Source organism: Pinus tabuliformis, chromosome 9 (genome assembly GCF_031772625.1).
Source record: "Pinus tabuliformis cultivar Carrire ecotype Pingquan chromosome 9, CPIR1, whole genome shotgun sequence".
In the NCBI taxonomy this organism is placed as follows: domain Eukaryota; kingdom Viridiplantae; phylum Streptophyta; class Pinopsida; order Pinales; family Pinaceae; genus Pinus; species Pinus tabuliformis.
This window is the reverse complement of record NC_142307.1, coordinates 1,000,319,681-1,000,337,982: the sequence shown is the minus strand read 5'-3', so window position 1 is coordinate 1,000,337,982 and position 18,302 is coordinate 1,000,319,681. Positions and strand designations below refer to the sequence as shown.

The following is an 18,302-nucleotide window of genomic DNA, read 5'->3' as shown; positions in this document are numbered from 1 at the left end:
AATATCTCTTTCTCACATTTATCTACAAATTTTGTTATATTATGCTTAGTGAGGGGTAAAGGATGTTTTGCTATGTCATGTGGCCTAATATGGTTTAATTGCAGGAAATGGATCATTTTTGAGATAATTTCCATGCAAGGGCTCAGAGTAGACAATAGGGAGAGATTCTAGGAGGTTGTCCACCTCCTTAACTCCTTCAATCAGCCCAAGATCACAACACTCTCTCTCATCAGCTCAAGGTCATTGGCAGCCAAGCAAGTGTAGTTAATGAAGATCAAGATCCACCATTCTCGAGTTATGGGAGACAAACATTCCTATTTTCTAGGGAGCTTCTAGTAGCTACCCTCTTGTATAAATAAACATGTAAAAGAGCTCATTAGGATTCGAGTTTTGTTTTTAGCTAGGTAGCTATTGAGCTCAAGTACTTGGCACTGTTATTTTTTACTGTTATATGATGTATTAGACATTGATGCAATGATAATGAGAAGTTTCTTATTGGTTCATCACTAAGTTAGTTCCATAGGGCTGAGGCTCTTGGGTTTGGGCCCAACCCCAGTGGCTTAGGTCCCTCTTGTGTATTTGTATCTACTTTTGGTTCAGAGTGCTTATTAGTTTCTTGCATTTCATTAGAAAATAACCCATCAAAATCCTGTGATTGCAACCTCTACCTCATCTCTCCCATGGGAGCATGAATAGAAGGATCTACAATCACAGCCAAAAAATACTATGTTTATGATTTCTTGGAAGAAGATTTATGTTAGTCATCTTGTTTTTCATGTGCTTACTATAGCTTAGGAGTTGATTTATTGACTAGATCAAAGTTTTTGGCATAGATTAGATGGCATTCAAATTCAACTCATCTTTTCCACTACTAGTTGTTTCATTTTGTCAATGATAAAAGGGTATATGCATGTGATGATTGCAAGGTTGTTTGGATCTGCAGGCAAGGGCACCTTCACCACCTCCATCTTGGACTTCCTCACCCTCTTTTATGAATCCCAAATTCTATCTTCAAAGTTTTGTTCTTGAGATCATTTTCCTAGACCACCGTGAGCAGCTCTCCTAGTGCAAAACAGGCCTTCAAAAGGCTCTGAGCTTGGCTAGGGGCTTTGGCCACCCTTCATCCATTTACCTCAACCTCCATCCACCTTGCCATCCCTTGAACCCATCATTTCCACCCATTTCCACCTCCTAAACCTTCTCGGCAACCTTCCTGTAGCATTATAGGCCTTATAGCAATACAGGGCACCTGTAGCAGCCTCCTATAGCACACCTATAGCAGCCTGTTTCCTCACCAGTTTTGACCTTTGCTGCAATTTGGACTTAGCTTAGAAGTAGGTTGACCCCTAGTTGTGACTCCATGATCAAGGGCAACTCCTAGGCCACTCCAAACCCTCATTTTCCTTCACTGCAAAATAGAATAGTGTTAGTTTCCTTATCACAAATTTGGCACAAATAGAACATTGATTTATATGCAAATGTGAGCTAGATAGATGATACATAGAATCTTGAGTTTTGATTTGGTAGGTTAGCTTCTTTTCTGCAAGTAGATTTGGTAGCTAGATGGTTGATTGCAAGATAATGTAGTTCCCTTTCTACAAGTAGTGTAGCTCTTATCTTTTCATGAATTGATTCAATAACATTTACAAGTTGAAGTTCAAAAGCATTTTCCTTTTTATAATTAGAGGTAGCTTCTAAATTGCACCTTCATTAGTTATTTTTCATTCTAATTCAGTAGGAGGAATGGTCTTGGAGCACTATTGATCAAATGTCCTAGTTGAGGGTGGCATGAGTAGAATCCCATCTACTGTGCATATAGCACTATCACCTCGAAGTTTGTACGAACCCCAGATTAATAAATAGAGTTGAGGAGCCCTTGGGAGTTGTAGCACTCTTGGTGCAATACTAGGGCTCACCACTTTTTGGCGTCATTGTCGGGGAGGTGTCTAGGTAGATGTTATTTCTGCTTAAGCATTGTTTTATGTTTTACATACAGTTTTGAAAAAGTAACATAAAAGAAAAAAGAGAAAATTTTCTTTCATGCCTCGTAGGAATAGAGATACTCAAGGAAAATTCTTACCAAACACCCCCACACCCTCAAGCAATCAACCTTCACTCTTCTTCGGTGACTATCAGCTTCCCTCTCTGACTACAGGGGAGTTAGAAGACCCTCTAGGTGAGCAACTTGAGATCTTTGAAGAACCTATTGGGGAAGAAGAAGAACCCACTTCACCTACCCAAACCATGGTTGAAAACAGGAACAATGAGGTTTTCCCTATCAGAGAGACTAATGGAGAGGCTAGAATGAAGAATATAAGCCCTATTGCCCTTCCACACTTCCATGGCTTAACCTCTGAGGATCCTAATACCTTTATGTTTGAATTTGTTGTTGTATGTAGGACCTATGACTATGCCTCTGATGACCAAAAGCTGAAGTTATTCCCATCTACCTCTTGACGGTGCTAGACCTCCCAACATGTCAGGGGATCTCCCCGATAATAAGTCCCAACTAGACCTCAGACTGTTTGGCGTAGGAGTCCTAGCAGTGGGTCGTACAATATCGCCTTGATCGCGGTTGCGCGCAGAGGCAAGTAAGATGTCCCTGTTGGTAGCAAGGGTGTGACATATGCAGCAAGTCAAGGAAGGTGCATGAACGGTTCTAACACACAAAGGGTGAGGTGAGTGCACCCCTTGGAAACCTGTGAAAGCATGGAGTTAAGAAGGGAACACACGAGCAAAGATGCATCACAAACTGGAAGGCAAGTAAGATAGCAATCCAAAGTGATGGTTAAACCAACAACACATTTCAGTAAGATTCATACATACTTATATAGGAAAGCCATACATGCATGCATAAGCAAACAGATACATATATCATTTAGAGTAAACAAGATAGTTGAAATACAATACAACATATGCATGAAACGTGTTGGCTTTGTTATATTAAGAAGTGAAAGTTCCAGTCATACAATACAACCATGACCAACCACTAGTTCCAACAACGGAACGTTACAGTCACTGCCGCCTACTCCTCCAAAGAGATATACTAGCTTTGCACAGTGGAGAAGCCAAGGCTTGTTACAATACTCTCCAAGCTTTCTCTAAGATACTCCTATCGGAATCTTGGCTAACCAAAAGCCTATACAATGAGTTATGAGGGACTATATATAGCAAAGGGTGGGGTGGCCCTTGACATTCCCCTTTGTGACTGTTCATCTACCCTCATGACTCTTCATCTACTCTATGATTGTTACATCCAACTATCGACACTTGAACTTCCACTTGACAAGACGTTACATACAATTTGCACATGTACCCATGTGAGACAAAATAGGCTTGAGCAAGCCATGCAAGACATCACTATGACTCAGACAACTGTGGGAAGACCAACTCTTCAACATCCTCACAGTGGTCGACAGTAGCGAACTGATGCCAAGCTCGGTAGTCTGCGATGGTGTCCATGTACTCTATGGTGACATCTTTCTGGAAACGAACTCTTGCCTCTGTAGCATCTGGGTACACTGCTTTGGCTCCTCTATCCAACTCGTTTGATAACATGTGCATCATTGTCTTGAGTGCGGTTGGACTAGCGACATACTGATGCATGGTGTCTGCACTAATCACCAAGGTTGCGTTGATGGCTATGCGCATCAACTCGACAAAGTACGAATCAAACTCCAGTCGGACTTGTGCCTTTGTCTTTGCCTCGGTGAGTATCCCAATAGATGGGATCACATGTGCGTGCACAACAACATCCATACTCCTGAATACCCATGCATGGGAATCCTGCAAACTAGTGATGAGTTGCGGGAGTTCTTCATAGTTCTGGATCTGGCTCCAGATGCATGCCTTCAGCTCGACTGATCTGGGCTTCATCATCTTGGGCAAGTGTAATGGGGCTCCCTTGTATCTCATTGTCCATGTTCGCATGTAGTCAACAGCAGTATGCAAGTTTGATAAGGTACGTGCTCCTCCTAGCACATCGTTGCTACCAACCGTTGACATGGACAACTACCGTATGCATGGTACCAAACTTGGAATACAACGCCCACATGACTATCTCAAGGGACAATACTTCATCTAGTATTGCCTTCTTCAATTCTGCTCAGGCGGACGCTGTAACCAGTTCTCCTCCTTGCTTGTGTTAATCTAGGTTGTCATTGATGTCAATATGGCACTAGCCGAGATGGAAAATATTGTTGAGATACCTGGTTCCAAATGATGATGTCATAACTCTTGTTTCATAAGAATGTCATCAATTAATATGTCAAGTCACTAATGAAGAAGTCTTAAGAAGTGCCAAGTATTTAGAAGCCCTTGATGACATATGGAGGACTACATTTGATGATGTCATATTCTTGATGAATGACCACAATTGATGATGGCACTTGATGAGGTCTTGATAACATGGTTGGAGATCATTTGATGGTTGGAAGATTATTTTGGAGTTATCCTAATGATGCTGCACTATGACTGCACTAGTATATCATGACATTGTTCATGTGTCATGCTACATGGATGTTGCACTCCTACATAATGACTCTATGATCCTTTGATGACATTGATAACAATGAAGAAGCCACGCTGTCCCAAACATTCCTCATGCTGTCCCAAACTTTTTATGCATAAAATTTAAGGATAGTCACAAAGAAAATTTATTTTGGACACCTTGGAGGCATCCTTTGAAAATGGATCCTAGACCATCTTAAAGAGTATTTTTTCCTCTTTCTAACGAGCCTTTATTTGCCCCGAAACTCCCAAAAGTTTGTGAGATATTGAATTTTTAAGTTAAGGAAATTATTCCTAGCAGTGAGCCGACCTACACTCAATCATACAAGTCGGCCTCACTTCAAATAGACGTGTCCCTTCAGTGATAAACGAAATCTCTATAAATAGACATCTAAACACTTCATTTTGATCAGCAATTCAAGCACGAATTCAGAGATACGAAGTACAAGAGAAGACAGAAGGCCGAGGAGAATAAGGAGACTATTGTTTAGGATGAAAAAAAGGATAATTATGTGTGGGCATAAAATGTTGGTTGAAGCTATCGTATTTTCCGTGGTCAAAGATGACGTAGTTGCCGTGGTCGAAGTTGTCGTAGTTGTTGTGGTTGAAGCTGTCGTAGTTGCTGTGGTCGAAGCTGCCGTAGTTGTCATGGTCAAAGCTGCCGTAGTTGTCGTGGTCAAAGCTACCGTAGTTGTCGTGGTTGAAGTTGTCGTAGTTTTCGTGGTTGAAGCTGTCGTGGTTGAAGTTGTCATAGTTGTCGTGGTCGAAATGTTGATTTATTGGGATTGGACAAATAGAGCTTGTTGAAGTCTTCTCTTGAGAACAGAATAGGGTAGAGCTGGAGAACTTTGTGAAGCAGCATATTGAAGATTTGTGGAGATCAATGAAGACCATGATGCATTGAAGCCATTATGAGGTGACCTTAAAGAAGTTTTGTTTGGGTAACATGAAGATCAGTGGTGACACCTTCATGTGAAGAACAAGGCTATCATTGATGATGTGATGTGGAGACTAAGTGAAGTTGTAGCTAAAGATTGATAGGGCTTGTTGAAGAAAACATTGGGAGTAGTGAAGTATAACCAAACATACCTTGACAAAGTGAAGCTATAGGGTTGGATCCCTTTGGGTTAGTGCCTCAAAATTGACAAGGTTGGTGCCTTGGAAAGTCTAAATTGGTGCTTGGCAAATACAGGATTGGTGTCCTTGGATTTGGTGCTCCTAAACTCAAGGTTGGTGCCTTGGATAAGATAGGGTTGGAGCCCTAAAGGATCATAGCCCTCAAGAAACCAGGTCGGAGCCTGAACCAGATATAGGGTTGGAGTCCTTGAGGTTGGTGCCTCAAAATTGACAAGGTTGGAGCCTTGGAAGTCCAAGTTGGTGCTTGGCAAATACTAGTTGGAGCTGGGAGATTGAAGATCAGTGTCTTCACCTAGGGTTGGAGCCCTACATATATTGTACTTGATTTATTGAATAAATTAATAAAAGCATTTATTCTTATTGTTCATTTTGTGTTCTAAATATAAGTGATCTAATTGGTAAAAGTAACAATTGAAAAGAAATACTGATTCACCCCCCTCTCAGTGTTTCCAACAATTGGTATCAAAGCCAGTACCTTCACTCAAAGCCTAACAGCTTGAAGGTTGATCATTAGAACACAAATGGCGAAGCCAAGGAAGAAAGTCTCCAATCCTCCTAAAGATGTGTCTCCCTCAACCACCGAAATTGAAGTCAATCAATTTATGAAGGCTCCATTGTTCAATGGAAACTTTGATATATGGGAGGCAAGAATGAGGAATTTCTTAAAGACTCAAGGCATTGAAGTCTGGAAATCAGTGATTGTTGATAGCATGATGGATGGAGAATCCAAGGAACATAATACAAGAGCAATGAAAGCAATCTTGAATGGGCTACCTGATTCTATGAAGGCCAATTTTGAAAAATGTTCGTCAGCAAAAGACATATGGGATAAAATTCATAATCTTCACTCAAAAGGAGCATTGACAATGATCTCTAGTCAAGAAAATGATGGAAAACAAGAAGGAAATCTAGAGCCCATCAAGGAAGGTGAAGATAAGAGTGATAACATCAAGGCTAAAGAAGACCTAGAAGATGAAGAGAATGAAAAAGATTTTGAAGAAGATCTCCTCACTAAACTTATGGCTACCATGGAAGAGATTAACAATTTGAAAAAGGAAAATGAGGAACTTAAGAAGAAAGTGCAAGTTGGTGACCAGGACAAGACAAGGAAGGAAGTTGACCTTGTCAAGCTTCAAGTACAAGAAAGAGATGAGGAGCTTGCCAAGATTAAGGAAGAATTTCATCAAAACAAGAGAAAGCATCATGAAGAAGTCATATCCATGACAAATCAATTGGATAAGGCAAAGAAATGGGAAGATACCTTGTCAAGCCACCTTGAACAAAGGCACAAAAGCTTGAACAAACTTGAAGCAGAGATTGGTCAATACAAGGAAGAGGTCTCCTCCCTTAGATCTCAACTAGAAGAAGCAAGGAAACAAGCACAAGGCACTGAGAAGGTTATGGAAGATTTGACATTCATAGAAGGACAAGTTGATGAAGCAGAAAAGGAGAGAAACACCATGATATGCCAACTAGAAGAAAAGGATGATGACATCACCAAGTTAAAATCAGAAATCACTTCTCTTAAGGCCCAATCATGTGAAGCAACCAAGATGATGGAAGAAATGAAGAAGCAACTAGTTATGAAAGATGAAGATTGTGTAAAGTTGAAAGGAGAAAGGAAGTTGACTTGTTCAATAAAAACTTGAAAAGCTCTCAAACCCTAGATGACATCTTAAATCATCAAAGGTCTCCCCTTGATAAATTGGGTCTTGGCTATGCAGGTGAATCCTCAAGAAAGAATGATGCAAACCCTAATGCTTCAAACAACAAGGATGTGAGGAAGCCTGGAAGAAATGTTGATGCTCCCAGTTCCAGCAAAGGCAAGGAGAAGAGTCAAGACAACTATGGAAGAAACCTTCAACCGAGAAGAAATGCAGATGGTGTCAAGGATGCAAGAAGCAATGATTATCATCAAAGGATCCCAAGGCAAAAAGACTTCAAAAGTACATCAAGGAAACCTTCTTCTCCCAGGTACCAAAGTATATTTCTTGGTTATTGTTATTCTTGTACGAACTTTGGGCACATGGCAAAAGATTGTAGGGCATATCACAAAGATAAATATAATGGTTCCCATCAATCTTCGAGAAGCAATTTTGCAAGAAGTCATGAATTCTTATTCATGAACAACATAGAGTGCTTCAAGTGTCATAACATTGGACATATGGCACGTGATTGTAACTTGACTTGGGCCCCTACACAAGCTAGAACTGTGCCAGAGAAGAAAGTTACACAAGTATGGAGAAGGAAGAAAATTGAATCCAGAAATCTCTTGAACACTCCAGCCAACAACACATGTTGTTGACCTGATGATGTCATCCTCGATATTCCAAGTATTTGATGGGGAAACTCTACCAAAAGGAAGACCATGCATACAGTTAGGGGGAGCTTATGATGATTAGGCATTCTTACAGAAGCCATCTGTGAATGAGTCTTATGAAATCCTTGATGAGCTATATGGACAATCATTCTTTGATAGATCATCTCTCAAGAACACTCCTTGAAGAATATAATCCTTATTCATCTGATGGATTATTATTGAAGATCTCTTCCACTTGATCATTAGCAGGTAATATTTCATGAGGGGGAGTTGGTTCATCACATGAAGGAATTTAAGCACATCTATCATGGACCACATTGCCAGAAAGAAGAGCACCATGACAGGGGGAGTAACATACCTATGAAGAACTACTATTCGTAAAGAAAAGAAGCAGCTTGACAGGGGGAGTACTTGGGCACCCCGTTTGCCATTGATGTCAAAGGGGGAGAGAATGTTGAAAGGGCAAGAATATTGCCGTCAATGACAAAGGGAGAGATTGTTAATCTAGGTTGTCATTGATGTCAATATGGCACTAGACGAAATGGAAAATATTGTTGAGATGCCTGGTTCCAAATGATGATGTCATAACTCTTGTTTCATAAGAATGTCATCAATTAATATGTCAAGTCACTAATGAAGAAGTCTTAAGAAGTGCCAAGTGCCAAGTGCCAAGTATTTTGAAGCCCTTGATGACATATGGAGGACTACATTTGATGATGTCATATTCTTGATGAATGACCACAATTGATGATGGCACTTGATGAGGTCTTGATAACATGGTTGGAGATCATTTGATGGTTGGAAGATTATTTTGGAGTTATCCTAATGATGTTGCACTATGACTGCACTAGTATATCATGACATTGTTCATGTGTCATGCTACATGGATGTTGCACTCCTACATAATGACTCTATGATCCTATGATGACATTGATAACAATGAAGAAGCCAAAGAATGAAGAAGCCACGCTGTCCCAAACTTTTTATGCATAAAATTTAAGGACAGTCACAAAGAAAAATTATTTTGGACACCTTGGAGGCATCCTTTGAAAATGGATCCTAGACCATCTTAAAGAGTATTTTTTCCTCTTTCTAATGAGCCTTTATTTGCCCTGAAACTCCCAATAGTTTGTGAGATATTGAATTTTTAAGTTAAGGAAATTATTCCTAGCAGTAAGCCGACCTACACTCAATCATACAAGTCGGCCTCACTTCAAATAGACGTGCTCCTTCAGTTATAAACGAAATATCTATAAATAGACGTCTAAACGCTTCATTTTGATCAGAAATTCAGGCAATAATTCAGGGATACGAAGTACAAGAGAAGACAGAAGGTCGAGGAGAACAAGGAGACTATTGTTTAGGACGAAAAAAAGGATAATTATGTTTAGGCATAAAATCTTGGTCGAAGCTGCCGTATTTTCCGTGGTCAAAGTTGTCGTAGTTTTCGTGGTTGAAACTGTCGTAGTTGATGTTGTCGAAGTTGTCGTAGTTGTCATGGTCGAAGTTGCCGTAGTTGTCGTGGTCGAAGCTGCCGTAGTTGCCATGGTTGAAGCTGTTGTAGTTGCCGTGGTCGAAGTTGTCGTAGTTGCTATGGTTAAAGCTGCTGTAGTTGTCGTGGTTGAAGCTGTCGTGGTCAAAGTTGTCATAGTTGTCGTGGTCGAAGTGTTGATTTATTGGGATTGGACAAATAGAGCTTGTTGAAGTCTTCTCTTGAGAACAGAATAGGGCAGAGTTGGAGAACTTTGTGAAGCAGCATATTGAAGATTTGTGGAGATCATTGAAGACCATGATGCATTGAAGCCATTATGAGGTGACCTTGAAGAAGTTTTGTTTGGGTAACATGAAGAGCAGTGGTGACACCTTCATGTGAAGAACAAGGTTGTCATTGATGATGTGATGTGGAGATTAAATGCAGGCGTAGCTAAATATTGATAAGGCTTGTTGAAGAAAACATTGGGAGTCATGAAGTATAACCAAACATACCTTGACAAAGTGAAGCTATAGGGTTGGTGCCTCAAAATTGACAAGGTTGGTGCCTTGGAAAGTCCAAGTTGGTGCTTGGCAAATATAGGATTGGTGTCCTTGGAGTTGGTGCTCCTAAACTCAAGGTTGGTGCCTTGGATAAGATAGGGTTGGAGCCCTAGAGGATCAGAGTCCTCAAGAAACCAGGTCGGAGCTTGAACTAGATATAGGGTTGGAGCCCTTGAGGTTGGTGCCTCAAAATTGACAAGGTTGGAGCCTTGGAAGTCCAAGTCGATGCTTGGCAAATACAGGTTGGAGCCTAGGAGATTGAAGATTGGTGTCTTCACCTAGGGTTGGAGCCCTACATATATTGTACTTGATTTATTGAAGAAATTAATAAAAGCATTTATTCTTATTGTTCATTTTGTGTTCTAAATATAAGTGATCTAACTGGTAAAAGTAACAATTGAAAAGAAATACTGATTCACCCCCCTCTCAATATTTCCAACAGCTTGGTCGTCTGTAACTCCTTATCCATTCGCTCGTTCTCAGCTATCAAGAAACGAACACTCGAGTTAGTGGCTTCAGCATATGCTCTGGTAGCATCGGCCAATGCTGTTGGATGCTTGCGCACGTCAGCAGTGTTGATAATATCGATATCGGGAAAATATCGGCGAGGGTCTGGAAAATATCTTATCAGAAATATCGGCAAAATATCGGCAAATATCGGCAAGCATAAAAAATGCATAATATATTCATTTTTTTTCAGATTTCTAAACATATAAAGCAATAACAACATGAACTAAACACATTGGCACATAAATATGAAGAAAACACTGATATATATGATATCAAATAGAAATGACACATCAAACTTCAAAGGCGATACCAAATCCTGCTGATCCCTGATAGTGATAAATTGATAATTGTCCAATCAAGGACTCAAACAAAAATTAAAATAACATCACACATCCTGCTGATCCCTGATAGTGATAATTGTCCAATCAAGGACTCAAACAAAACAACATCACATATATAAAACTTTAAAAGTATTTCATCATCATGAGTTATAAACTTATATGTAGAAAAAGTTGCAAAACAAATAAAACTAGCAGCTATCTATCTGAGACCATTGGCCTCTCCCTAGCAGCTTTCTTTCTGTCTTGTTCAGCAATTGCTTCACGAGCTTTTTGTATAACCTCTGCACTAGAAACCATACAAGGCATGACATCTGCATCATATGCAGAGAGTTTAGCCAGATGGTATTTCAATCGTGTAATCCCTCCTAACATCTTGGTCCCACACAAGTTGCATGATATAAGTGCCTGATTTGCCCCACCAACAGCCTCCCCATACTCCCAAAATGGGTCCAAAGCTTTTGGCATATTTGACATTTGTAGTGAACTAATTCAAACCTAGGGCACAAAAAAAACAAAAAATTGGCATTAAATGAGTATAACTATACAGTGCCCAGCAAACACTCAAGAAACTATTTTAATTTTTAAAGCAACATCTTCATGTTCAGAATTTAAACAACAAAAGCAAGCATAAAAAATGCATACTATATTCATTTTTTTCAGATTTTTAAACATATAAAGCAATAACAACATGAAATAAACACATTGGCACATAAATATGAAGAAAACACTGATATATATGATGTCAAATAGAAATGATATATCAAAGGCGATACCAAATCGTGCTAATCCCTGATAATTGTCCATTCAAGGACTCAAATGTGGAGAACCAATACAAAATAACATCACATATAATAATAAAAGTATCTCATCATCATGAGTTACATGTAGCATAACAAATAAAACTAGCAGCTATCTATCTACTGCCCTCTCCCCCTTTTACGGGAAAACATGATGGGCTGTTTGTCAGGCCTGCCCCTAGTAGTAGAAGGCCCTGACACTGCCTCTGCACCTAATGTCAAATAATGAGTGATAGGCATGCAGCTATGCTCTCCTATATCTATAGCAGATGGTGTTGATGCTGATGCTCCCGCAGTGTCCTCCTCCAGCTCCTCCTGCTCCTCCTCTAAGTGCTGCTGCTCCTCTGACTCCGAGTCCTCCTCTTGCTGCCCCTGCTCTAATGGATCATCTGCCACTGGCTCCTCCAACCATGAAGGTGACTCCTCCAATATGGGCTCCTGAGACTCCACCCTCCACGGAGACAATACATCAATATTGTCTAAGGAAATGGCATCTGGATCCACTGGTGATTCTATTTGCCTCACTCGAAGTCGGATGTTGTAATGCACATACACCAAATCGTTGAGGCGTGCGAACTCCAACCTGTAAGAGTGTCAAAAAAGTAATGAGTCTTGACTCTTGACTCTTGAGTCTTGACACTTGAAGGTCATAAATTAAAAATTAAAAATTACAATAAGTGTAATTGCTCAACTGAAGGCTTGAGTTCAAAGTTATACCTGTTGCGCTTTTTGGCGTGTATTTTCTCAAATACACTCCAATTGCGCTCACACCCTGAAGAGCTACATGTTTGACTCAAGATTCGCATAGCCAAATTTTGCAAATTTGGTACCCTTGCACCATAGCTTCGCCACCAAAGATCTACAACAAAATAATGAAATAAAAAATTCAAAAACTTAAAAGTTAAAACATAATTAAATTCAAATTTATAATTTCTAATGAGTGATGACTTGTCACTTACGTGGCATGAAGAGGGCCCTTTCCTTAATGGCATCATCAAAGCCAAATAGGCCAACACAATCCTGATAATTATGTATCTCGCGGCTGATTTTGCGACGAAGCTCAGAATCAGGTACCATCCTCTCAATACAGGAATGGAGCCCTTCAATCACCTCGCCATCAAAACGAAAATTGCATTTGTATGCAAATGCAGGGTTGAGGAAGAGTGCTGCTGCATGAATGGGTCGATGAAGCATCCCTGTCCACCGACTATCGATCACATCCCATAACATCATCTGCCTATTAAGGCCAGCAGAACCCTTGTCTGCATAATAGGAACGAATGGCCTCCTTGGCCCTATCCATGCCCTCATACAAATAAGGCATTGCAGGCTTCTCTCCATCCACCAATCTAAGAACCTTTACTATAGGTTCGCTAACTGCACATGCTTCTTCTACTCCACGCCAAAATGTCTCAGAGTACACCATTTTTTCAATGGCTTTCCCATCAGGTCTCCTGCTGTATCTACAACCACGCCAATCATTAGACACAAACATTTGCTTCAACTCGTACTGACATCGAAGCAAAGACTCAAGAGTAATAAAGGTTGTGGCAAAACGTGTGATGGCAGGACGCCGCAACTCCTTGTTTCCTGTGAACCTCCTCATAAGGCTAAGAACAATAGCATGGTTATAAATAAACTTGGGGATGCTCCTAGCCATATTAACTGCCTCCTTGATGAAGGAGAGTTTCCCCATATCCTCAAGCAACAAATCAAGACAATGCGTTGCACATGGAGTCCAGAACAATGTGGGATGCCTCTCCATAAGCATTCTGCCCGCAGACACATAATTAGCTGCATTGTCTGTTACGACTTGCACCACATTCTGCACACCAATCTCCTGAATGAACCCATCTAACAACTCACATATCGTTGCTGCATCTTTGATATGTTCTGATGCATCCAACGATTTAATAAACATGGTACCTTTAGGACAATGTACCAAGAAATTTAGAAGGGTCCTACCCTTCCTATCTGTCCAACCATCAGACATCACTGTGCATCCAGTGACTTCCCATGTCTGTTTCAACTCCGCCAATCTAGAGTTGATGTCCTCTTTTTCTGCTTGAAGAATTGGCCCCCGCAACTCCTCATATGTGGCACTTTTGTACCCTGGGCCCACAACAGCAATAGCATCACACATTGGTTGCCAAAATGGATTGGTTTTTGTGATGCTGAGAGGTAAGTCGCTCCAATAAATACACCTCCCCATGACTCTATCTGCTTCTTCCTTCTCCTTTTTTTTGACAAGCGATTTTATGCCAGGTTGTGCTCCAGCTCCTGTTCGTGGAACAAAAAATGATGACCTCGCATTCACACTAGCATGTGATGGTGTGCCAGTTGTGGAGCCCCTCCCACTAGCGCCAGTAGGGCCACTACCCTGAACATCAAAATCAGGAGAAGATATCCCAAAAGATCTACCTGCACGTTCAGCTTTGTTTCTTTCCGCCTCTTCCTTCTTTCTGTCCTTTTCTTCAATTGCCTCAAGAGCTTTTCGTATAAGCTCCGGACTAGAAACTCTACAAATGCCAACATCATGTCCAGGGAGTCTAGCAAGATGGTATTTCAGTCGTGTAACCCCACCTGTCATCTTGTCCCCACACAATTTGCATGAAAGATATGCACGATTTGTCCCACCATCAGGGATCCCATACTCCCAAAATGGGTCCAAGTTTTTTGGCATATTTGTATTTTGTAGTGGGCTAACTCAAAAGGAAACCTACAGCACCAAAAAAATTTGGAATTAGTAACTTAATAAGTAATACGAATTTACGAAATTCCATGGGTGCAGGTCTCAATATCAAATCCTCATTCTTCAAAGACAAATGGACTAAACTTTAACAAAGTTCTACAATCTGCAATCTTCACACAAAGGACCCTAGTCAAGCTATGTAGAAAAGAGTCAAAAGACATTAAAATCATAAAATATAAATGTATTCAATAACAGCGTTAGAGGACTGCGATTTGGCTGCTACAGGCAGTGTAAAGTTATAGTCATATACAGAATTCTATACTCTATAAATCAATGACATGGCAGTATATTAATAATTACTATATAACACAAGAGGGAGACAATATCTACTCCAGTACAACGTAGAAGAAAGTTGGACCATCATTTGTTAAAAGATAAGTGTTTAATCTCTGTTCCCCATTTCTTGAATATTTGTCTTAGCTTGAAAGTTGTCCTGTAAAATACTACTTCAAGTTGAGTTTAGAGTAGTATGTCACTTTGTTTTACTTACTTTCTGCATCTTTCTTTATTTAGGAGCTGTCCTCTGTGCTGCCACTATCTATTGACACATGTACTCAGCAGTCCTGACTCCTATTGACCTACTTTTCTGCTCATTTGTTGGACATTAATGAACTTATCTCTCCTCAAAGTTGATTGACCACGTAGATCATTCTTAGTCATGATCTTATCCAGTGCTCTGCAATCAATGTGTATTCTGCATCTGTCATTCTTCTTTGGTGACGATGCAAGGATGATCCACATGGAGATACATTGGGGCAACCATTTTAATTTTGAAAATGCATCATATATTTAATCTTAAATCAATATAGATGTTCTCATTCTAGAGCCAGCAAGTTTAGCACAATTCTGTGAGCAGGGAAGAAGGAAAGTATATATACATTTGTTAACAGTAGAGCTGACCTTACATAAGCAGCATGTTAATGCCTTGATCTTTTGCCCTCAAACAAGCAATTGAAGAGGAACGCCTCTTTAGATTAAGGAACAGACATAAGAGGCTCGTGGCAATTGATTGAATGCCTGTGGTTATCCTAAAGTGTCCTTTTGTCAGCAGTCCTATAATCTATTACCCTTCTGTGGTAAACTTTAGATGAAATCTAGCGAAACTGTTCTGAGCAACATCTGAGCGTAAAGGGTCTAATTTATATCTATCCGTGGCTTCCTAGAACCAACGAAGCAAGCCTAAACACCAAATATTTGCGGCATTTCTTTTAATCATGACACATCCTGGCAGATTGAACTACGTGGCATTTTAACCTGAACCAAAAGTCGCTTTAGAACTTCGCCACAAATTGAACAAGGGCTTAGGTGTGACACTTAGGTTACATATCTATCATGATTGAATCCTCAACACATCATATCATTGGTATTTAAACGAGTAATTACAAGGTAACACATAGAAGAATTTCGTCGCTAAATTTGAAACCAATATGATACATGAAAAAAGGGTTTACTTGGGGGATGCATATTATATGGCTGAACGCTCAATGGGTCCAACCCTCCGCAGCCAAAGTATTAACGGTTGGGGAATACGTATTACGCATACCTGGAAAGTTGTAAACTACTAAACCGGAACCCTCCGCAGCCAAAACCCTCCGCAGCCACCGTTCGAACTTCGTAGCGTCTCCAGGCTCCAGCTCTCACGAAAGTTCGAAACAGAAATGGCTCATTTAGGGCCAAACCCCAATTTATAAAGGCTGCCGGCGATTTTTATGGTCGTCGCGCGATATTTGCAAAAAAATCGCCGAAATTTCGTATATATCGCGATAAATTCAAAACGAGAAAAAATCGCGCGAAATTACAGCCGAAATTTCGTTTTAGTGAAAATCTCGCGATATTTACGATTTTCGCCGAAATATCGACGATATTATCAACACTGCGTCAGACACGATCACTCGTTCTTCAAACTGTGCATGAGATTTGTTGTCATTTGGAGTAGACACTCTGCGAGATTGCACAACTCTATGTTGTGACTCGTCGAATGATATGTTGTGCATCTCTCCTTCTGAATTGTCTCCAAGGATCTCAGTATCTCCTTGGTCGCTTGGGACTTGCTCTTCTTTCGGATCCAGTGAAGCTAGTGGGTCGACCTCTTGGTGGTAAGGCATGAGGTCGATGTCTTGCTCTAACTATTGTTTCTCCATATCCATATCCATCTGCTCAAGTGCTTGTTCAATCTCTTGAGCGAAGTCCTACTCCTGCGACTGCTCACCCTGTTTGCTTGGTGCCAGCTATTCGGATGAGTTGACTACCTGTACAGACGCAGTTTCATCTGTCTGTACATGTTGCGCCCCTTGTTGTACCTGTTCTTGTTGCACTTCCTTCTCTTGTCTCCGCAGCTCCTGTTTCCTCCATTCTCTGTTTTTCTCTCTGCCTCTATTGCCAAAGTTGTTTTCTGCACCAGTGGGTCTGCTATGAACTTGTAGCTTTGTTCCGCCTCTGCGCTGTCGACAATCTTTCTCTTGCCTTTGTCGCGCGCCGATATGTTTACCTCTGTTGTTGCTGCTCTCTTGGATGTTGCTTCGCTAACCATTCCACAGCGATGCCAACCAGTTCATTAGGCCTAGAGAAGCTGTAACAATATCTCCATGGGTCTTCCTCCGCCCAATGACATGCCCCGTGGATCCATTGAAATTGTACTCTCGCGCAGTGATCTTTCACAATACAATGCGGGTCATACGGATTGAAGCTTCGGACATCAAAAGGATATTTCTTGATCTCCTCTATTTCGACATGCGCATGTTTGAGGTTCCGTATCTTGTACAACCCGATCCGCAATGGAAGAGTGGGCCAAGGTGCCTTCTTCTTCCAGTGCAGCCTAGATGATAGTCCTACCGAGATGTGGTATGATACTTCTTGCATGACGAGCTTGTCCATGGAAAACTTCAGCAAAACATGCAGAGGCTTCTTCGTGTTGTACATCCGTATGAAGGTGTCGGACGGTGAGGCATACCAATCCGCTATGTTGATCAGTGCCTCCAATGTTGTTTTCGACCTGCAAGGTGGCTCCTGCTCAAATATCATCTTGTACACCAAGGTGACAAAATGATCTGATAGTTGTGTAATAACTCCTCTGAAGCTGCATTTGGTAATTATTGACAGAGGTTCCCGCCGATGTCCATGCCCACTTCAAGCCCAGAAATCCTAACGGGCACAGATCCAAGATGTAAGCGGACATGTAGATTTCTGCTTCCTGACCTTTCGGCGGTTGTCGAGCTCTTGTTACCTGTTCCTTCAGCCTGTGAGCCAACATGTCGGACTAGTTACTGGTTTATGGGTCTGCCTGGGGGTAGCATCACTACCTGGGCTCAAATGCAACAAGCCTTTAATAGCAAGTACATGGACTACTGTAGGTCCAAAGAAACCAAGGAAGAAATCTTTAGAATGACTCTTGGACCTGATGAATCCCTAGAGGACTATGAGGAGAGATTTCAACTCAGTTATAGGAGGGCCAAATGCACCCTTGATCCTGAATCACTCAAGCTAGTTCTTCTCCGAGGGATCAGGGAGGACATGCTAGAAACCCTCAACATGTTGTCTGGGGGAGATATCTATTAGTTATCCTATGATGACATCAAAACAATGTTCAAAAATCACTCTAGGGCTGCTAGAAAGAAGGGTAGGGCTAGTCAAGGCTTGATCAATTCCTCTCCTTCCACAACATCCATCAAGAATGAGATTGGGAACATGTTGGAGGACTTTAAAAGTGAAATGTTGCATACATTTGCTTTGCAAATGGATACCATGCAGATCAAGAGGAAACAAGAGGAAGCAGAGAGAGCCCTAGCTATTTTCTGCCCTAAATGCACTAGAAGGCACCCTAGAAATGAATGCCCATTAAATGTCATATAGGTTTGCTCAGTCTGAGGAAAACCATGCCACAAATAAATGCCCTTCTTTTCCTGG

General features: G+C 40.9%; 2 protein-coding genes across 3 annotated transcripts in view; both read right to left on the bottom strand.

Moving 5' to 3' along the window:
* LOC149152096 (uncharacterized) overlaps positions 1–18,302 on the bottom strand; it is a 170,729-nt gene that overhangs the window by 77,427 nt on the left and 75,000 nt on the right. The gene's annotated exons all lie outside the window — the stretch shown is intronic.
* LOC149152097 (uncharacterized) lies at positions 11,409–14,362 on the bottom strand. Its single transcript, XM_089439556.1, has 3 exons — positions 12,608–14,362; positions 12,366–12,507; positions 11,409–12,231 (listed from the first exon to the last, which is right to left on the bottom strand). Exons 1-3 carry the CDS (start codon positions 14,328–14,330, stop codon positions 11,769–11,771), a joined length of 2,328 nt encoding a protein of 775 aa, XP_089295682.1. The 5' UTR covers positions 14,331–14,362; the 3' UTR covers positions 11,409–11,768.